At 40.9% G+C, this 23188-nt stretch overlaps 2 protein-coding genes across 2 annotated transcripts in view; one reads left to right on the top strand and one right to left on the bottom strand.

The window, feature by feature from the left end:
• The window catches only part of snta1 (syntrophin, alpha 1), a 74358-nt gene extending 61873 nt beyond the window's left edge, over nucleotides 1-12485 (bottom strand). Inside the window, exon 1 of the mRNA XM_080424200.1 lies at nucleotides 12127-12485. Coding sequence (XP_080280326.1) covers nucleotides 12127-12424 — 298 coding nt within the window. The 5' untranslated portion in view covers nucleotides 12425-12485. The remainder of the gene's footprint in view (nucleotides 1-12126) is intronic.
• Nucleotides 1-23188, top strand: part of LOC308081897 (TOX high mobility group box family member 2-like) — a gene marked incomplete at its 3' end in the record, with an annotated part of 399667 nt that overhangs the window by 268319 nt on the left and 108160 nt on the right. The window lies entirely within an intron of this gene.

Genomic DNA, 23188 nt, shown 5'->3' with positions numbered 1-23188 from the left:
ATCCATCTAATTATGTGCAAAATGACGAAAGGCAATTATGCTAGCAATGTGTTTGTTGTGATACCACTGTTGTGGGGTCAGCGGGCTAATGAATTTTGAGAAAGTATGCTATAAAATATGGTTGACTAAAATACTGTATGGTAAATGGAAGAATCTGGAGAGGAGTAGTGCTGATGTCATTGTGTGTTATTCTTTAGTTTTTTTAGTGATTGTCTTGTAATGTTTAACTGTACTTGTCCATTTTGCTGTCTGTAAGTAATGTAATGTTGAAATATTTTGTGGAAAAAGGGAAAAATCAATAAACATATTGTTGGAGAAAAAAAAACAGACAATTATAATGCAGGCGGTGGGTGAGAAAAGATTGGAAAAGAAAAATAACTGTATACAAAGGATAACGTGCATGATGATGTTAAAATTATCTTGTAAATTAATTTGCCTGATCACAGCTAAATGAGTACATTTGCCAATTTAAGATTTCCCATACGATCTTAACACCAAGTAAAGTACTACTGTAGCAAAACAGTCATCAACAGGGTGATTGTGTGGTCCAATGGTGGTCAATGGTGGTCCTGTCACTTGTTGAACACTAACAAAATAAAAACAACATATTGGGTCCATCCTGACATCGTTATGAACTTTGAAGGAGAGTTTCACCTGTGAAATTATCCCCATCGTTTAAAATTGTTTATTTCATTGGCCCAGTTTGATGCTTTGCTATTACTGGAGCCATATTAAAAAGAAGACCACCACGATCCTAAACAGCGGCTGACAGTAGACGCGCGCACACACACACACACACACACACACACACACACACACACACACACACACACACACACACACACACACACACACACACACACACACACACACACACACACACACACACACACACACACACACACACACACACACACACACACACACACACACACACACACACACACACACACACACACACACACACACACACGAAAGGTGCGTGCTAGGTAATCAGCCCCTACTGAATCCACAGGTTTCATTCTTCAGGGTAGGCTTACTGCAGCCTCAAAACACTGCAACACACAGACAAGATGATGAGATAAACGCAGAAAATATAAACTGGTCTGACATTTCAGTAAGGTCCTATTAATTTCCTCTTTACATGGTAAAAAGAAAAAAAGACTCCCAATCCCGACGACCTTTGCTGTGTGTCGCCCCCACATCTCTCTCCCCATCACGTCAGCCCACTATCCTATCAATAAAGGCAGAAAAAGACCCCAAAAATATATTTTTTACATGCAATGAATTTCGGTCAAAGAATATGGACCAGTGTGCAAGCTTTTTTTGTGATATTTATTTACGTATTTTTATTTAATTTTTATAAATAAGTGTTAAATAGTTGTATATTTTAATAGCAATAATTTCTATATAGTTTGTTCAGTAACAGTGGTCAAACCATCTCTCCAACTCTCTCAGGACACAATTTTATCCAATCAAGTGAGAGAGAAGGATACAGGATAGTATAGAAGTATAATTGGAAGTAAGTGATGAAACAAAAAATGAGCAGACAAAACTCTAACTGGAACACTGTAAAATTGAAGTTGGTAAATTATCTTTGTGGAGTTTCCGCTTCTCACTGGATGAAATTGGCATCTCGAACTGAACATTCACTGTCTTTTACCTTTCTAATGCCCTGTCCTGATGTGATACGTCACATTTGCAGTGGTGGACAGTAACGGAGTAAATGTACTTGCGTACTGTACTTAAGTACAGATTCTGAGGATCTGTACTTTACTTGAGTATTAGATTTTTTTGTATACTTATTGCTCTTACTCGAGTTCATTTCCAAGACAAATATTTCACTTTCACTCGAGTACATTTCTAGGAAGGCTGTAAAGTACCGAGTACTTTTAGGTTGGCCGTTTCTTTTTTCTTCCCTAAAATGCAATTTTAGGGAAGGCCACACTTCTCTGCTCTCACACTTCTGGCTTCCCCCTCCACTCGGCTCTTTGTTACATCTTTTATGGGTGTATAAGAGTAAAAGTAATTTAGTTCTGGTTCCTCAGTCATTTCAGTTTTTATAGGCGTTTCTGCAGGCTTTGTATAACGTACAAGGAAGCACATCATCAGTGCATGCAGTGCAGGTGGTTTCGGAGTTACTTCTATGAAACAAGAATTACAAGGTCCTATAAATGCATTGTGAAAACATTACAGCAATTCACAGCGTTCAACAGCTTTATCCACGAGTTTCCAGTGTCCCATGGGGCATTGAGGGAATTATGGGCATCACTTCCTGTTGTCAGTCATTCAATTCACATTCCTACACCTACAGGAAGCGATGCCCATAATTTCATAGGAAACTTGTGGATAGAATGTTATCGTTCATCAGAGTGGACACTCACATAATTATTTTTCATAGTTATCTTATACAGTAGTTATCATTCTTAGTGGGGACAACCCATTACTCTCTCCCAACTCAATGTTGTTATGTTGTCAAATAAAAACAAACAGTATGTGAATATCTCTTCCTTTCTCTTTTTTTGTCTGCCATGTTTCCCCATTCATTCCACCCACCCACTCACCTGGTCCTTTCATCTCTCTCCAAACCCTCCTTCCTCTGACATTTCATGTCAAACATAGTTCAACTCCCCACAGCTGACAGCGTGTCACACTGCCCAGAAAGCCGACAGGTAAATGGATGCTCAGTGCTTTATTAACCGATTTAGACCGGGAACGCATCTGTGTCATTTTAAGATTTCTTTGGGCTATTCAAAAATATCAGATATACAAGCTCATACCGAGTGCCGCGCTACGAGCTTGTAGATCTGATATTTTTTGAAAAATCGTGAAAGATTTGTGCAAATCTTTGAATATATATATATATGTTTTAACTCAAATCTTTGCTTCTGGGGAGTCCCTGGAACAAAATATACTGCTCAAAGAAATGTAGGGAACACTTTGATCCCTTAATTATTTTTTGAGTTTTCATGAACTGTGTACATACTGCTAACAAAAACTGCTCAAAAGAATTAAGGGGAAGTGTTCCCTTAATTATTTTGAGCAGTGTAGTATTTTGTGATGGGGGTCCGCAGCCAAAGACATATCATTTTGGGGGTCCATGTAATTGTACATTTGTAGAATCACCAGAAGCAAAGATTTGAGTTAAAAATGTCTGCTTTAATATATATATATATTCAAAGATATGCTAAAAGTTTCTGAAGATTAAAACAAATTGCAGATCTACAAGCTCATAGCGCGGAACTCGGTGCCGCGCTATGAGCTTGTATATCTGCTATTTTTGAATAGCCAAAGACATCTAAAAATGACACAGATTCTTTCCCGGTCTGAATGGGTTAAGCACTGACATCCATCTAATTATGTGCAAAATGACGAAAGGCAATTATGCTAGCAATGTGTTTGTTGTGATACCACTGTTGTGGGGTCAGCGGGCTAATGAATTTTGAGAAAGTATGCTATAAAATATGGTTGACTAAAATACTGTATGGTAAATGGAAGAATCTGGAGAGGAGTAGTGCTGATGTCATTGTGTGTTATTCTTTAGTTTTTTTAGTGATTGTCTTGTAATGTTTAACTGTACTTGTCCATTTTGCTGTCTGTAAGTAATGTAATGTTGAAATATTTTGTGGAAAAAGGGAAAAATCAATAAACATATTGTTGGAGAAAAAAAAACAGACAATTATAATGCAGGCGGTGGGTGAGAAAAGATTGGAAAAGAAAAATAACTGTATACAAAGGATAACGTGCATGATGATGTTAAAATTATCTTGTAAATTAATTTGCCTGATCACAGCTAAATGAGTACATTTGCCAATTTAAGATTTCCCATACGATCTTAACACCAAGTAAAGTACTACTGTAGCAAAACAGTCATCAACAGGGTGATTGTGTGGTCCAATGGTGGTCAATGGTGGTCCTGTCACTTGTTGAACACTAACAAAATAAAAACAACATATTGGGTCCATCCTGACATCGTTATGAACTTTGAAGGAGAGTTTCACCTGTGAAATTATCCCCATCGTTTAAAATTGTTTATTTCATTGGCCCAGTTTGATGCTTTGCTATTACTGGAGCCATATTAAAAAGAAGACCACCACGATCCTAAACAGCGGCTGACAGTAGACGCGCGCACACACACACACACACACACACACACACACACACACACACACACACACACACACACACACACACACACACACACACACACACACACACACACACACACACACACACACACACACACACACACACACACACACACACACACACACACACACACACACACACACACACACACGAAAGGTGCGTGCTAGGTAATCAGCCCCTACTGAATCCACAGGTTTCATTCTTCAGGGTAGGCTTACTGCAGCCTCAAAACACTGCAACACACAGACAAGATGATGAGATAAACGCAGAAAATATAAACTGGTCTGACATTTCAGTAAGGTCCTATTAATTTCCTCTTTACATGGTAAAAAGAAAAAAAGACTCCCAATCCCGACGACCTTTGCTGTGTGTCGCCCCCACATCTCTCTCCCCATCACGTCAGCCCACTATCCTATCAATAAAGGCAGAAAAAGACCCCAAAAATATATTTTTTACATGCAATGAATTTCGGTCAAAGAATATGGACCAGTGTGCAAGCTTTTTTTGTGATATTTATTTACGTATTTTTATTTAATTTTTATAAATAAGTGTTAAATAGTTGTATATTTTAATAGCAATAATTTCTATATAGTTTGTTCAGTAACAGTGGTCAAACCATCTCTCCAACTCTCTCAGGACACAATTTTATCCAATCAAGTGAGAGAGAAGGATACAGGATAGTATAGAAGTATAATTGGAAGTAAGTGATGAAACAAAAAATGAGCAGACAAAACTCTAACTGGAACACTGTAAAATTGAAGTTGGTAAATTATCTTTGTGGAGTTTCCGCTTCTCACTGGATGAAATTGGCATCTCGAACTGAACATTCATTTTCTGTCTACTAAAGATCTGGCAAGATGGGGGTGGCAAGATGTTACTGAAAAAAAACTTTCTAGCAATGATTACAAACAGAATATATAGCTTTCACTTTTAAACAAAAGTTAAATCACAAAAGTTAAATCCCTGCATCAGGCTTGTTCACATACATAGGGTCTGAAGCGAAAGTGAAAGTGAAGTGAAAAAGAATATGAAATGAAATTTCAAGCACTAGAGATTGTCTAGACTGTCTGACTAGCATTCCTCGCATTGTGCTATGTGGCAAACGGAACAAAACTTCCTCTTATCGCACCAGCAGTCTGAAACCCAACCTGAAAAGGTATTTGAGAATACTAATCGACCTGAGACAGGTGAACTCAAGCGTCTCCACGTCCCGTCCGTATAGGACTGGAGCCTTGCTTCCTACCCCCTCCCCCCCAACCTCGTAAATTTAGACGTGCGAGAGTGCACTTTGGACCCGGCTCAAGGTCGACCGCCTCTGTGCTTTTCGGTGAGCCCAGGGGTGGGCTCCCTAAAATTAACACCGGAGAAGCGCTCCACTCCCAGCCACATAGCTTTCATCTTTGGCCAATGACAACTGCCTGCCGGGGACGGCTCCTCTCAGCTGTTCACATTGTGGTGTCAGCTAGCCCGCCGCGACTTTTGCCCTCTTCTCTCACACTTGTTCACCCCTCTCTCTCTCTCTCTCTCTCTCGCTGCGTCGCTTTGTTTTCCAAGATTCCATCCGGTTTTTATTGTATTATTATCCATTCACAAAGTTAGATCCTCAGTGTTGACTGAAAAAGTTTGGGTCCCTCGTGTCTTCTGTCTAAAATATTTTAACCCAATAAGACCGGGAAGCCTCTGTGTGTCATTTTAGATTTCTTCGGCTGTTAAAAAAATTGCAGATATACAAGCTCATAGCGCAGCATCCAAGTGCCGAGCTATGAGCTTGTAGATCTGCTATTTTTGAAAATGTGTGCAAAACTTTGAATACATATTTTTTTAAGTGTACATTTGTAAAATATTTTGTTCCAGGGACCCCCAAAAGCAAAGATTTGAGTTATAAATGTTCGCTTTAAAATATATATGTTCACAGATTTGCACACGTTTTCAGGATATTTTTTCTTCAAAAAGAGCAGATCTACAAGCTCATGCAATGAGCTTGCATATCTGCTATTTTTGAATAGCCCAAAGAAATCTAAAGTGACACAGATACGTTCCCGGATTGAATGGGTTAATTCTCTTATATTTTCTATTCCCCTTACTCTCTCTCTCTCCCTTTTCATCCGTGTCTCGGGTCTCTGCTGCCTTTGAATTGCCATCTCTTATCCTCCTCATTTTCCTATGGCTCTCTCTATTCCTCCTTACCATCCCATCATCTCTGCCTTTGAACAGCCAGCGCTGCAACAAAGTCAATGCCAGCAGGGAACCCAGTGAGGGTTTTCGCTTTCATAACAAGCCGCTGTGTGTCTTTCAAAGACATTCATTTTCACAGGAGGTGAAAGAGCAAGAAAGTCCTGTTTATGTCATTACGGAATTAACTTTGTTACCGTGGTGGCAGAATGTGTGTTGACGCTAAAAAATCATCGCCAGCTGCCACAACGAGGAGTCCATCTTTGCACTGTGACAGCGGCGCGGGTCAGCGACTGTCCGTCAAAACGACCACCCACCTTGGCGGGTGGCGTGGTAATCTGTCAACACATGCTGTACTTCTAAATGATGGGCTGTGACCTTATGTTTGGCTGCAAATAAAAGGATGAAATTGGGGGATTTTGAGGGTTTCTATATCAACCCGACTTGCTCAGTGGCCTTGTGGTTATAGAGTGTCCAACCTGAAAGGGGGAGGTTGAGGGTTAATGGGAAAGACCACTTTGGTAGAGGTTTGGGTTGTGTATTTACCTTGCCATGATGTAACTCCAAGGGTGGGAAAGAAATAAAAAATAATTGCTCCATTGATTAGAAATGTATCATTCAAAATATATTCCTCATTGACTTACATTGTACGGTAAAACAGCTCTTTTAGCACGTAAACGAACACAAATAAAGTTGATTCAGACAATATAGAACATCACCAAACCCAGTGCTGTTTTTTTTTTTATAACAATGTCAACTTCCTGTTGATTTTGCTATTTTTATTAAGAAGAAAACCCGGACTGGATCCGCAGATCCGGATCTTCACATAGTAAAATCAGCAGGAAGTTGACATTTTTATTAAAAAAACAAACGGTACTGGGTTTGGTGATGTTCTATATTGTCTGAATCAGCTTTGTTTGTGTCCGTTTGTGTGCTAAAAGAGTGACTGAGAGCTGTTTCACTGTACAATGCAAGTCAATGAGGAGCATATTTTGAATTATCAATTTCTAATCAATGGAGCAATTATTTTAGATTTCTTGTCCACCTTTGAAGTTACATCATGGCGAAGGCAACTACACAACCCAAACCTCTACCAAAGTGGTCTTGCCCTTTAAATTCAATCCCCGGTCGAGTCATACCAAAGGAGGATAATAAAAATGGTACCCAATGCCTCACTGTTTGGTACTCAGCATAAAAGGGTTGGATTAGGGTAAGTCCCTGCGACATACTAGCGTCATGTCCTCCAGAGGGGTGTGCTTGTATATCACGCTGCCTCACGCTTACAGAAACAGGAGATAGGCTCCTGACCTATGGGCCACATAGCACAGGAACCCGTTGATTCCCAAGGCTACTTATATCAACCCATAGGTCAGATCTGTGCAATAGATTCAAAGTTATATAACGAGCTATACAACGTAAAAGGGGATGATGCATCACACATTAACTCATTGAATCTGGGAACGCATCTACAAATGTCTTCTAAATCCTAACAGGTTTCAGTGGTGCTCAAACCTTTTCATGTCAAGGACCCCCAAAATTATATGTATTTGGTCGTGGACCCCCATCTCAAAACATTTAGTTCCAGGGACCCCCAGAAGCAAAGATTTGAGTAAAAAAGTGTTCTTAAAAAAATATATATTCATAGATTTGCACAAAATGATGACAAAAAAAGATTTTTCAAAAATAGCAGATCTACAAGCTCATAGCGCGGCACTCGGTGCCGCGCTATGAGCTTGTATATCTGCTCTTTTTGAATAGCCAAAGTATAAAATAATGGCTATAGCGAAATTCTAAAATGACACAGATGCGTTCCCGGAATGAATGGGTTAAATAAAGATGGGGAGTGAAATGATGATCTGTAAACGGAGGAGATGGGAAAGGTCGAACAAACAAACATGGAAGTCAACAGCTCTCCATCTTAGATATAATTTGGGTGGAAAAACAACGAGACATATCAAAGGAATGACCTAAACTTGCTTGTCACGTGTTGGCAATCACTATCATGTGTCCTGGGGATTCCCTTCCATTACTCTGAAAGGGGATAATGCATAGTATTGTCTTAAAACTGGTCATTCCAGTCAATGTTGTGGTATCATTATACATGGGAAGCACCAGGGTTTCGAAAACAAATGCTTATTTTATAATAATGCTAGTTGCAAGTTCACCACTTAAATACTACACTCTGGGGTCTCCTTTTTTCCCCCTCTATACCAAACCTCTTCACCAACAATAGCAGATCTACAAGCTTGTATATCTGCTATTTTCCCTGACTGTTCGACTATTATAAACATGCCAAGAATACGGGCGCTAGTGTTCATGTCGTTAAAACAATAAATAAATAATTTAGTGGCGGTACTTCTGTGGCCTACTGGCAGACACACAGACATTCAGACAGACCCTCTTTTAGACGTCTAGACTCCTGCAGAGCCATGCCATAAAATGCTATTTACTACGAAGAGAATGGACGAAAGAAGAGATTCCTTCAGTGGAGGACTGGATCAGTGTGCTGATGTAATGGAGAAACTGACATTTGTTCTGAGACTAAAACAGGACAAATATGACAGAAGTTGGGAGGGCTGCATTGAGTGCGTGTGATGTCATTTAGGTCAGTTTTTAGGTGATGCAGAACAGGGCTGGACGATATATCGATATTATATCTATATCGTCATTCGTCAAATGAGTCTAGATGGCATCTGGTTGTCTTTTCCTGGTTTCAATCACTTACTGTAAGCCCTATTTTATATTTGTAAACATTTTCTAAGTTTGTGGAAATAACAAGACACGTTGTGGGCTTGTAGATGAGCATCTTTTCGAACATCTTTGATAAATAATAAATAACAATTATCGTCACAAAATCAATATCAAGGTATTTGGTCAAAAACACTGATATTTGAATTCCATATCACCCAAACTTATATACAGCATACAAATATGCCTACAAACGGTTACTATTGTTCATAATGTTGCTATTGTACAGTGGAGTTGTGAGAACATGAAAGTAAAAGTAAAGATGATGGTATTGTGTAAGTCAAGATGCATATCTGCTAGGCAACAAAGACATACAGACTCATATTATACTCTGTTTAGATCGTTCCTTTTTCCCTAGGAGTTAGAAAGCAGTTTTTTTTAAATACTTCTGGCTTACACAAACCAATAAAAATGAATATATGGGCACCCTAGAATAAGAAAGAAGGGAAAGCCTCAGTTTGAAACCAGTTGTGCAAATGTGATGATATATATTCCTACCTAGAACTGTCATCCTATTCCCTGCACCACGAAAGGAATGTGGGTCTATTCTCTACTCTCTCAATGTTCAGTGGGAGATGTGAAGTATGATACTGCCTGTTGGTACAGGTAAAGCGGAAACCGGCGGAGGAAAGGGGCTTTTATCGGCCCCTTAAACAGTATACATACAAACGCAGGTATGCGAGCCTGGTAGGGGCCATATGGAGGGGTCCCGACCCTTTTCCCCTCGAGTGGCTCCGGCGACAACCCTTGTAAAAGCATGATGTAGCCGCAGCGATGTTCAGGCATGATTCAGAGACGTCCAGCTTCGCTATAGGTCAAACGCTGACATAAACAAAATGCTCCGTGCTCCACATAAGCCAACACATTCGTTGCATAACTATATCCTCTATGGACTGAATGGCTGACCTATCAGTGACTAGCTCTCTGTCAACAGGCGGGTGACACACGGTAAAGTCCTCGGTGTTATTTTAACTCTTGGGAGTGTGCAAAATGGACCCACACGGACCCGCAGGGGTTAATTTGGGTCCATTTTGTGCGCTCTCAGGGTTAATCTAGCACTATGGATTTGACTGCGTACGCAGACAGAGCGGTGCGGTCATAGGCCATATGCTATTACAGCCAATGTGGGGCAACCATGTATGCACTAATGCAATGGCTCTCAAAGTGAGGTCCAGGGACATTCGGGGTTCCTTTGAAGGTGTTCCAAGTGGACCCGTCCCTTACAGGTCTGTAACACTGAGAGTGTACAAATGGAACCAAATGGCAGCTTTACGGGTCCATTTGGTACCATTTGTACACCCTCAGAGTTATGGGGGTTCTTTGAAATTAAAATAAATAGTTTGAGAACCTCTGCACTATAATGTGAATTAGGAGCATTGTTATAAATAAGCCTGAAACTGCAAATATGTAGGCTGGCACCAATGTGATATAGATTTGCATGTCCTATTCCATATACAAGACAAGACCACAAGTTGAGCCAGTTCAAATAGATCAGTGGGCTAGTGTCATTATTTCAGTCTAATTCAGTCCACTTAATTATTACAATTTAAAAAAATGATTGATTATTCTGACAATAATATTGACATTTAGACTATTTAATTTGATTCATTAGCAAAGGCTAAAGACATTAGCATTGAAAGTTGAGGTCCAAAAATGAAATGAAAACCTAAAACTAGACTATGTTCCTCTCCATTTGACATATGGGTTCAGTTTTAGTGTCACACATGTTGATATTGTATCTTAAGTGGGGGGCAATAGTTTGTCTGTATTAAGTTTATTTGTCTAAAATTACAGTACCAGACTCTATACTTTATAACTTGGAGACAGTGGTGTAAAGTAAAGTACATTTACTCAACTACTGTACTTAAGTACAGGAGAGGTATTTTTACTTTATTCAGTATTTCCAATTTTCAATACATCACAGATGCGACACATTGTAGCATTGAAGCATTGTGAGCTTGTAGATCTGATATTTTCCAAAGATTTGTATACATTTTTAACTTGTCAAATGGAACATTCTGCACAATGACTTTTGGTACTTTAAGTACATTTTGATACCAATACTTTTTGTACTTTTACTCAAGTCAATTTTTAATTTCGGACTTTTACTTGTAACAGAGTATTTCTACATTGCAGTATTGATACTTTTACTTGAGTAAAAAAATTAGTACTTTTTCCACCACTTCTTGGAGACCACAAGGGTTTCCCGTTGTCTTGACACCCAACATGACGTGTGATCAGCTCAGCTGTCAAATCTTCACAAACACACACACACACACACACAGACGCATTGCACTAAACTAGAGAAAACTACTTCAGCATTTGCTACATTAGAAACTTTACGAACCACTAAAGAAATACACGTTCATTTCACACTTGCTCCACTTCTAGTAACTTTGAAGTCTACTAGGCTACTGTCCAGAGTCTGACAGTTCATTAGCCTCCAACAACAACAACAACCAAAATCGTCAGAAAACTTGCAAAAGCAGAAGTATACATGCTCACCTCTATCGCAATGTCTGTTTACATTGGTGTTACACAGTGGTGGAAAGTAACTAAGTACATTTACTCAAGTACTGTACTTAAGTACAATGTGTAGGTATTTTCACTTTGCTGGAGTACTTCCAATTTGCAATACTTTGACTTCTACTCCACTACACCTCAGAGGCAAATATTGCACTTTTACTCCACTACACAATCATTTGAAAACTTGAGTTACTAGTTAATTATGTTCGATTTGTATTATTATTACAAAACATACAGTAACCACTTCAGCCATAGAAAATCTACAACAACAAGCTCCGGGCTATTTTCAAAAGATTGTTTTGGAAAACTTATGAAATGGGACATTCTGCATAATGAGTACTTTTACTTTTGGTACTTTAAGTACATATTGATACCAATACTTTTTTTTTTTTTACTTTCACTCAAGTCAATGTTGAATTCCGGAGTGTTTCTCCATTACTTATACTTAACTAAAACATTCGAGTACTTCTTCAACACCACTAGTGTTTTCCCACTAAAACAGTAAAACTCTGGGTTAGAGTTCTCGTTTACCTTTAATACTGATCCCCAGACCTCCAACATCCTGCTTGGTGACTCGCACGGTGCGCTTGACGTTGGTGATGGTCTCCGGGACCACCGGGGAGGAGGAGGTGGTGGTGCCGAGGTTCGGGGGGTCCCCGTTCACGGCGGTGGGGCTGACCGATTTCGGCGGCTCGTCCCCGCCGGCCCCTTCCCCGGGGCTCAGCGTCAGCGTGTCCCCGGTGAGGGTGGCCAACACGCGGACCCAGCGGTCCACGGTGACTCGGAGCTCCAGCAGTCCCGTCTTCTGCGCCCTCATCGCGGCAGCCATGATGTTCAACCAACCAGCATTCCTGGAATAACTCTAGACTAGTAGAGGGGCTGTGCTGGGGCTGGCACAGTCCTGTAAAGAGATAGGGGTGGGGTGGAGGGGGGGGTGCACAGTGCACTGACACACACACACACACACACACACACACACACACACACACACACACACACACACACACACACACACACACACACACAGCCCCACTCCTCTCCCCTCCCTTCTCTCTCTCTCTCTCTCTCTCTCTCTCTGTCTGTCTCCCCTTTACTCCAACATGATGCATGAGGTTTATCCAGTGGGTAAGAAGTAAAGTTAATTTACTTCTTACCCACTTACACACCCTCTCTGTCTGTCTGTCTGTCTGTCTGTCTGTCTGTCTCTCTCTCTCTCTCTCTCTCTCTCTCTCTCTCGCTGTCAATTCAATTTCAATTCAATTCAATGGAGCTTTATTGGAATGAGAAAACACGTTTACATTGATTGCCAAAGCAAAGGTGGACCAAAACAATCAAAACAAAACAATGTATGTACAAATGAATATAAATATATAGGCCTATATAATATAATATAAGTGTAAACAGAGCTGTGTTAAATTGCAGCTTTGAGGGAAGATCTTAAACTATAAAAAGTTTGCATTTTCTCTCCTAAATAATAGATGCATTCATATTAGGAGAGGTTAGCTGGGTATAAACTTTTGAAAGTTGACAGCAGTATTTCAATGTTTTGCATTCACTTGGTATAAAACCTTAGCGACAAGTATAGCAGCAATTTATTCAAATGTAATTGAATTAAAGTCAGTTGCTCTGTTTATATGAACAGTATTTCTATGTACTGAGGTCATTTGGTGTAAAACAGTGCAGGGATACCCAATGATTTCATTTGTAGTCCTTAAAGGATGACTTCACCCATTTTCAACCTGTATTCATATAATAGGTCCTCACTAATGCTCATGATAACATGGCACCATTTTTGTCTACTCGGTCTGTGTCTCAGAGCAGAGGAGGACTGTGGACAGTTCAGAAACCCGCCTACCAGTGACATCATCGATGGGGAATCCAAGCTAATAGAAACGGCAGGCTTTCTATTCCTGGAAAGTTAGCATGCTATAATGGAAGCCATTGTTCTCATGTTAAAACAAATCTAAATAAATACATCTTGAAAAAAATATTCCTAACGATGATGTCACTAGTAGGCAGGTTTCTGAAGTGTCCACAGACCGAGTAGAGAAAAATCATACAATTTTATTAGGAGCACTGGTGAGGACCTATGAGGATAGGTTGAAAATGGGTGAAGTCGTCCTTTAAGGTGGTTGTATTCCATTAGACATCCTTCTCCTGTCACAACAGCTCACACATCTTGCTGCTGTGTTAGTTTGCACATTGTTGTACTTCACCCAACAGATATAGGAGTTTTTTGTTATTGTCTCCGTTGTCTCCGCCAGGCCGAAGGCATGGCAAGAGAGTATGTTTTACCCCTTGTCCGTCCGTCCGTGTGTCTGTCCGTGTGTGTGTCCGTCCGTGTGTGTGTCCGTCTGTCACCAGCTAATCTCCGGCACCATTGGCCCGGTCGCTCCAAAACTGTGCACACACACTCCCTGGATGCCAATTCAGAACCTCTGCCCCAAATCTTTCACATGGGCCTGTTATAGCGCCACCAGGAGGCCGATTTTTTTATATTACTCCTACAAATTTTATCCAAACGTCATGCAAATCGGTACACAGTATCACTATAGTCATGTGATCAACACGGATCTGTCTGATTTCCCATATTCCATCCTCATTGCCTAAGGTTGTCTTCCAAAGTTTGCAGGATTGGTCCGTTTTGAACAAAAAGCCTCAAAGTATACACACAGCTTGGGATTTCCGTGATATTTCACACGCACATTCCTACTAGGCCGAGGAAGAAATGCCACCCTTCTCACATTGGCCTGTTATAGCGCCACCAGCAGGTCTAATTTAGCAAAACACATTTTTGGAAAAAAATGCCTCAAATCATGAATGCAGTGTCAATGCAAGAATAAATGGCACGGTTGGCACCCTTTTCACATTGGCCTATTATAGCGCCACCAGGAGGCCAGAATAACGTACCTGACCTGGCGGAGACCTGTGCTCCGAGGAGCACTTTTTCTAGTTGGTCATGTTTTCAAACTCTCCTTGGGTGATTGTAATCCATGGGAAGTATGTGTCTCTGATGTCTTGGTACAGTGGGCAGGTGGTTAGGAAGTGTAGCTCAGTTTCTACCTCATTTTGTGTGCAGTGGGTGCACAGTCTGTCATCTCCTGGGAGCCAGGTCTGCCTATGGCAGCCTTTCTCCATAGCAAGACTGTGTTCACTGAGTCTGTATCTAGTCAATGTTTTCCTTCGTTTTGGATCAGTTACAGTGCTCAAGTATTTTCTGCTACTGTGTATTCTCTGTTTAGAGCTCTCTCTCTCTCTCTCTCTCTCTCTCTCTCTCTCTCTCTCTCTCTCTCTCTCTCTCTCTCTCTCTCTCTCTCTCCTGCTCTCTCTCTGTCTCCCTTTTACTCCAAATGCATGAGGTTTATCCAGTGGGTAAGAAGTAAAGTTAATTTACTTCTTACCCACTTTCTCTCTCTCTCTCTCTCTCTCTCTCTCTCTCTCTCTCTCTCTCTCTCTCTCTCTCTCTCTCTCTCTCTCTCTCTCTCAGCTCTCGCTCTCTCTCTGTCTCCCTTTAAGATGCATGAGGTTTATCCAGTGGGTAAGAAGTAAAGTTAATTGAGGATGATACGATTAGCAACGGTGTTGACACAGACTCGGAGTTCAAAGGGGTTCTGACTGAGTCCTTTCATAATAAACTGTGTGCATGCAGCTCGGCTTGGGGTTCAGTTGGTTTGGTGTCCCTGTATAATTAGTTTTTCAAAAGTGCCTTGAACTGGGGGCTCAGTCTCATATCACAGACGCATTCCTATGAACAGACATAACATCGCCCCATTGATATCTGCAGATAGAGGAAATTGAAATCAATAATTGCCTGTGAGCTTCAAAGACCAGAAAATAAATATTATCTCTAGTGGCCACAGCTCATAGATTTCAAGCATGCATTTAGTCCCTGCATTCCCAGAAAACATTATCATAATGTACTGATAGACTCCAACAAACTGACATTTTGCTTTTAAATCATCCGGCAATGCACCGTTAAGAAATGTCCATCTGAAGACCCTTGAGATTAGCAAACTTGAGAGTCCAGAGACCACCTCTGATGGGAAGGGAAAGCCGTATAGAATTACCACAAAAATGCTGAGCTGCGATCAAGTCAAGGTCCCCTGAATAGTGGAATCGCTCTCCGAGCATAATCCTCCTCAATCAATAACCAACAAAACCTTAATAAAATGCAGATATAGGACAAACACCCTTCACAAGAGGAAAATGATGTTCTCTGCGGGGTCCTTTGCTTGCCCCTTCAGTAGGCTAAGACGTAGTAAATGAGCTGGCAGCACAGTGTATATGAGCACTGACAGAGCGGAATCAATAATGGCCATTGGCCAGCCGAATGTGGACGAACTGTGAATTAATCTGAAGGTGGTTGCGGAGGGGAGGATGAGGAGGAGGCTGGACGCCATCCTGATGAACCTGTCTCATCCCCTCCGTGATGTATAGTACTAGTGGGGATGAGGAGTACATTCAGCCACCGGCGGCCCCTGCCTCCCCCCACACCCTCTCTCCCAGTGGTGGAAAGTAACTAAGTACATTTACTTAAGTACTGTACTTAAGTACAATTTTGAGGTATTTGTACTTTACTTGAGTATTTTCCAAATTTCAATACTTTTACTTCTACTCCACTACATCTCAGAGGCAAATACTGTACTTTTACTCCACTACAATTATTTGAAAACTTTAGTTACTAGTTACTTTGCGGATATAAATTATGATATTATCAATATATACATTATACATGAACCACTTTAGCCCTATCTTATACTATTTTCAAATATTTTGATGTCAATACTTTTGTACTTTCACTCAAGTAAATTTAGAATTCTGGACTTTTACTTGTAACAGAGTATTTCTATATTGCAGATTGGTACTTTCACTTAAGTAAATAATTTGAATACTTTTCCCCCCTCTGCTCTCTCCCCATCAGGCTCCACAGCCAAGCCTGAGCCCCATAATGAGAACCTGCACCGTCTAGCCTGTTCTCTGGTATTAGTAACTCCTGCTTGACTCTGGCACAATTGCACATGGACTTGTGGGATGTACTTTACTGAACCGTGACAGATGCCTGTTAAGGATAACTTTGTAAGACTCACTTCTTTTTCACTCACACATTTATTGTTGATAGACTATATACTCATGTTCACTGTTGATAGTCTGTACTCTGTGCTTTAAATCCATGTTGTATACCCTTTGGCAATATACGTATAAAACAATGCATAGGCCTAATTTCACTGGTGAATTGTACATTCATCAAATGTACAAATGTTAACTCCATCAGAATCAATGCAGATATCTAGTGTTGGACTCTTGAGGTTAATTTATTTTTTATTTTATCTTCATTCTTATCTGTCTACTCTTACCTGTGCCTCTCCTGTGTTTCATGCTTACTGCCGTTGATGCTATCATGACACCTGAATTACATCTTATCTCATCTTCATTCTACAAGGGAGGAGAGAGAGAGAGCTCTTAAGGGCTCTTCTTTTAGAGAGCTCATACTGAAACAGAATAACGTAAGGATAGTTCAGAGGTGGGGTGATGTGCATGTGCATCCAGACAGTAGGCTAGTGTTCATTCAACTCTGACAGTGTAAAAATGGATTTCTACACTCTCAGAGTTAAATGAACACAGGTTTTACTGTAATGCAATGAATGTGGTAAGTGGATGGAATCAGAACAAGTAAAAGTGAAAATAACACCAATATGTAATACAGTTTTACTATGAATGAATGAAATCTTTATTTTGAACATAAAATCAGACAACAAAGTCGAAACATTTAAAATAAATGCAATATAATAAAAAATACAAAACAAATCAAAAAGGAGTAGGATGAAGTATAAAACTTATTTAATCCTACCCCTTTGTAGGATTAAATGAAACTATAGTAATGGCAGACATTCTACATACTATGAACATGTGATAATGTCTTCTTTGTTAGAGTCCTGAGGGGGCACTCAACCTCAAGATGCATGCCAGCAGTGGGCCTCAAAAGGAGGGGCATAGCATTTTTGTGGCGACAAGGGGGTCTTGAACCATTATTCACATTAAAAAAGAGGGGCTTTGACGTGTTTTCACATGGGGGGGAGGGGGATGGGGTTAAGATTATATTCTGTAAGAAAGCTGGGGCCAGGAAAGATCTGAAAGTTTGAAAAAGAGAATGTAGGCTACTTGATGGCTCTGTTTAACCATCATGATTGGCTAATGGCTTGATCCAAGTCTTTGAATGGACTGTTACTACATTCTGGCTCAGAAGCTCTCAGATTGGAATATTCATATTTTCATCAAAAGGGGTCATTAACTTTCTGTGCATTGAAAATTGAACATTATTAATCTGTGCATTATATAAAAGAGGGGCAATATGCTTTTTTCAGCATAAAAAAACAGGGTCTGCTGTGTCCCCGCATGCAGTATTTATACATGGCTGGCTGTGCAACAGTGTCATGCACCGAAAACAGCTACAAGCTCACAATGCGTTGCGTTGAGTTTGTAGATCGTCCTTATTTGATATAAGGACGCTGACACAGCATGTCCCCCCCAGGGATTAGAGTACTAGAAATAATCTCAGAGTCAGAATTCTAAAATTAAATAATTCTGAGATAAGTCAAATTTCTGAAATAAATTAAATTAAAAAATGGTTTTGCCCTAATCCTCTGACACATGGGAGATGTGTTTTCCTGTGTATTTACCCCCTGAAATCTATATATACTTACAGTAGTTGATAATTGAGACATTAAACATACCTGACCAATAAACAGATCCTGCTTATGATAATAATGTGCGTGTATGGGTATGTTCCCAATAAAGCTCTATATAGGAACAAGAAGTATTATGAGTCACCATGAAGTGAAACACTCTTAATTGCCTAGAGGGTGGGTGGACCGACAGAGGACTGACGGTGGACGTCACACATGTAACATCTGGACTTGCAAGGCTCACCATTGCTCCAATCCGCATCAAATTTGGCACAAACACTGTTCAGGGGTCTGCCATTAGAATAGCCACGTGTGGCCCCCATGGGGCTGAAAGTCGAGTAGTCTAAAACTACATTCATTTTGTCCGTTGTTGGAGTTCCCATAAATTTTGCGGACAAGTACCGGCTTACAGTTTATGGTCCCCATTACATGAACCTGCAATAATATTTTCTTAAGTCAAGATTGCTATATAAGGACAATGTCTTGGCCACCGAGGTTAGTGGCTAAAAACAGGTGGTAAGAGTTGTAGTTTTCACACTCATGAATTGTACCCCAGTGATATTACTGGGGTAAACTTTTCAGCAGAACTTTGGCAGGATTTCCGAGACAGAGAAGCCTGTATAGTATTATAGCTGTCTGTGGAACAAGCCCTTCAACAAATAGGTAATATTGAAAATCGTGACAGTGTTCTTGAGGCCCTATACTACACCCATGCCTGTTCTGTAGCTACCCTTGAGGACAGTCACAGAGGTCATGTCTTATGTATTTATTTCAGGGGATTTGGGGGTGTTAGTGACCTGAGGTACAGTTCCTCCTATTCTGACTAATCCCTAACAGTTGCTTTGCATGACTTTTCAATATTTTGGGAGAAGTACGAGCGAGAGCTAAGCTAGCACGACTGGATGGAGAGGGGAAAAAACAGGCTCAGCTGCAGAGGTTTAAATTTAAAATTAATCTTCATATAAAGCTGCATTAAGCATAAATCTGAACCTTTCCTGCAATGATAGCAGATGCTATTGGATTGTTTGTCTTTTCACGAAACAGGTTAATTATTGTCTATTCTATTGTTGTGTTATTCTGCTTATTTATTGAGTTAGAGATAAGTTGTATTCTTTGTGATTAATGGTTTATGTCATTTTACCATTGATGTTGATAGATGTGCATTTTGAGTTACGAAACCATGGGCAATTTGGCTGCATGTATTCTTTGTGATTAATGGTTTAGGTCATTTTACCATTGATGTTGATAGATCTGCATTTCGGGTTACGAAACCATGGGCAATGCGGCTGGTAGCAGCCTACCAGCCTGCCTACATTCCAGGATGAAACCTGGAAACAACTGTCTGCCAGGACGAGGATAAGCTTAGGAACTTGCCGCTGACCTGCGTTTACTGACTGACTCAACACAGTTGTCCTGCATTCTCGGGTCCTGTCCAGGGGGAGTTGGCTCCGCAGGCCTTGATGCAAAGCCTGAAGGCCTGACCATCTTAGAAAGCATGTTCCCCTGTCCAGCATCACTCCAGAACGGGTCAATCTCATACTATGGGCCACCACATGCCCACGTAAGACAAGCGGAGTGGGTGGAGAGTGTTCAGTGGTTCTGAAAGTGGGGTCTGGGGACCACCAGGGTTCCTTGAGGCGGTAACAAATGGACCCTTACAGGTCTGTAACTCTGAGGCCGCACTCACACATTCGCGTGCAGCATGAGCGGAGGGGGAGGTGGAGACGGGGGAAATGAATGGGTGTGTATGGGGCGGACGCATGCTGCACGCAAATGTGGGAGTGCGGCCTGAGAGTTATAGGGTCCGTGGCCTAAAGCATACCAAACAAGGGGTCCTTGCAATAACAAACTAGAAAAAGTGCTCCTCGGAGCACAGGTCTACGCCAGGTCAGGTAGGTTATTGTGGCCACCTGGTGGCGCTATAATAGGCCAATGTGAAAAGGGTGCCATTTCTTCCTCGGGCTAGTGGGAATGTGCGTGCATTCATGATTTGAGGCATTTTGTTGCAAAAATGTGTTTTGGTAAATTAGACCTGCTGGTGGCGCTATAACAGGCCAATGTGAAAAGGGTGGCATTTCTTCCTCGGCCTAGTGGAAATGTGCGTGCAAGTTTTCACGGAAATCGTACACTGTGTTCATGATTTGAGACATTTTGTTCAAAACGGACCAATCCTGCAAACTTTGGAAGCCAACCTTAGCCAATGAGGATGGAATATGAAATATCGGACAGATCCGTCTTGATCACATGACTATAGAGATACTGTGTACCGATTTGCGTGATGTTTGGATAAAATCTGTAGGAGTAAATGGGTTTTGCACAAATCGGCCTCCTGGTGGCGCTATAACAGGCCCAACTCTGCCCCCACCTGGGCAGAGGTTCTGAATTGGCATCCAGGGAGTGTGTGTGCAAAGTTTCGCAGCGACCGGGCCAACGGTGCCGGAGATTAGCTGCTAACACACGGACAGGACAGGACACACGGACGTACACACGGACGGACACACAGACGGACGGACAGGGGGTAAAACATACTCTCTCGCCATGCCTTTCGGCCTGGCGGAGACAATTATGAGAACCACTGGATTACTTCACTAAGTGGCCAGAGCAACATGGTGCCGGACCAGGGTGACCAGCTGATTGCAGAGATGTTCTGTAGGTTCGGTGTCCACAGTGACCAGCCTGGGCGCAACTACCGGCCCCTCGCCAAACAGAAGAGTATGAAAAATCGGACAGGTCCGTCTTGATGACATGACTAAAGAGATTTACGTGATGTTTTGGACAAAATCTGTAGGAATAATAGCAAAAGATTTGTTTAGAAAAACCTGGTGGCGCTAAAACAGGCCAATGTGAAGTTTCACGGCAATCGGACAAATAAAATGCCTCATGATTTGAGGCATTTTGTCTAGATGCCAATCTTAGCCAATCAGGATGGAATATGACAAATCGGACAGATCCGTCTTGATCACATGACTATAGAGACTGTGTGTATACCGATTTGCGTGATGTTTGGAGTTTGGACAAAATCTGTAGTAATATCAAAAAATGTGTTTTGGACAAATCGGCCTCCTAGAGGCGCTTAATAGGCCAATGTGAAAATGGTGGCATTTCTTCCTCAGCCTATAGTGGTAATGTGCATGCAAAGTTTCAAAAGACCAAATGGTTTATAAACTGTAGATTGGGGTCCCTGAGACCCCATTGTATACTTTCAACAGACCCATAAAGGGTCCATTTGGACGTTATGTTACACAATAAACCTATACCTGCATCAAGTCATCATGGCGCGTCCTGAGAATCTTCGATACAATTTTGTTTGACTTTTGTGATTAACTACTAAATACCAAATCCATAAATGAAATAGTGGATTTGTTCATTTCCTTGATTATTCTAATGTCAATATTAAGCTTTAGACTATATTGCTTGGCATAGGGCATAAGCCAAATGATTCACTATGACTATTAGTGATTACCAGACCTCCCCCCTCCCACACACACACACACACACACACACACACACACACACACACACACACACACACACACACACACACACACACACACACACACACACACACACACACACACACACACACACACACACACAGGATTGGAGTTGGGAACAAAGTGATTATTGTTCTTCTCAAAGACATTAAAATGCATGCATAGATTTATATACTGTAATCTGCTAAATGTTCTCAGTTTGTGGGGGTGGGGTGGGATGCTGGGACTGAGGGCCTCAGTATTTGTAGAAGGCTACCATGGCCCTACCTACCCGCCAATGAGTAACAAACAACCTATTGCATCCGCTAGTAATCTGCCAGCCCATTAGCTGTGAATGCACAGGCCTCGTATTGCGTCTGCTTATCAGCAGGTGAAATAGCAGAGGAGTGACTGACTGTGTGGTGGTATACCCGCTTTTAGAATACGCAGGTCTTCTGGGTGGGCTGGGGGAGCACCTGTGTGTTCCCCAATGAAAGCAGCGCTAGAACATTAATTAGAGAGCGCACACCCCTTATAAAAGCTTTATAGATGCTCAACTATTAATAAAACGTAGGTCTACCCATAAATGTGCCAGTTGCCAAGCCCAATTCCTCCCAACTTCAACAGGCTCAAGTCACTTAGTATCACTTATTATTTTCTTAAATTACAGTATACAGTATGGATTATGAGGTGGGGTCTTTGGTAAATGGTAATTGAACTTTCTAAAGCCAGTGAATGCATTAAGCCAGTGAATGCATTGCCAGGACCATTGCAGCAGAAATGATTGGTCCCAAGACCTTTGTCTCTCTCTAGTGGACAATTTGCTCCATTACTGGGACCTGTGTGTCACTAATCGAAACAATAATATGGGAGTAGAACTAAGTAATTTCGTTCAGGTTTAGAACATCACTAAGGTTGCTAAATTGTAAAGCGTGTTCATTTGAAAAGGTTGAATTAAATAGCCATTTTTTTTCATGTAGCCTACTGTGCGTAAAATTTATTAAAGTTCACGTTAGATTACAGCACATCAGAGGAAATTACATCTCATTTGTAAAACCCCAATCCAGTCTCTTCAAATGAAATCCTGTGTTAAAGTCACATAAAATAGCTTCTCTTGAGTTTGACTGAGGTGGAAGACTTCTGGCCCAGGGGCCATTTTTATTCTTTTATGTATTATTGAGCTTTGGAATGGCAAATGTTATAAGTCATACCATGCGTTATTCGAATGGTATTTATCACTTTACATTTGTGCACACAAAATCTGTCTTCTGTATTTAACCTAACTTAACTATTAGGAGCAGTGGGGAAGTGCCTTTAAAATAATAGCATCAGTAGTAGTAGTAGTAGTAGTAGTAGTAGTAGTAGTAGTAGTAGTAGTAGTAGTAGTAGTAGTTTTAGTAGTAGTAGTATAAATTGTTGTGTTTTCTCTATATACTA

Source organism: Gymnoscopelus braueri (assembly GCF_963280865.1).
Source record: "Gymnoscopelus braueri genome assembly, chromosome: 3".
In the NCBI taxonomy this organism is placed as follows: domain Eukaryota; kingdom Metazoa; phylum Chordata; class Actinopteri; order Myctophiformes; family Myctophidae; genus Gymnoscopelus; species Gymnoscopelus braueri.
The sequence above is the reverse complement of the archived record's forward strand: the minus strand, read 5'-3'. Positions and strand labels throughout refer to the sequence as shown.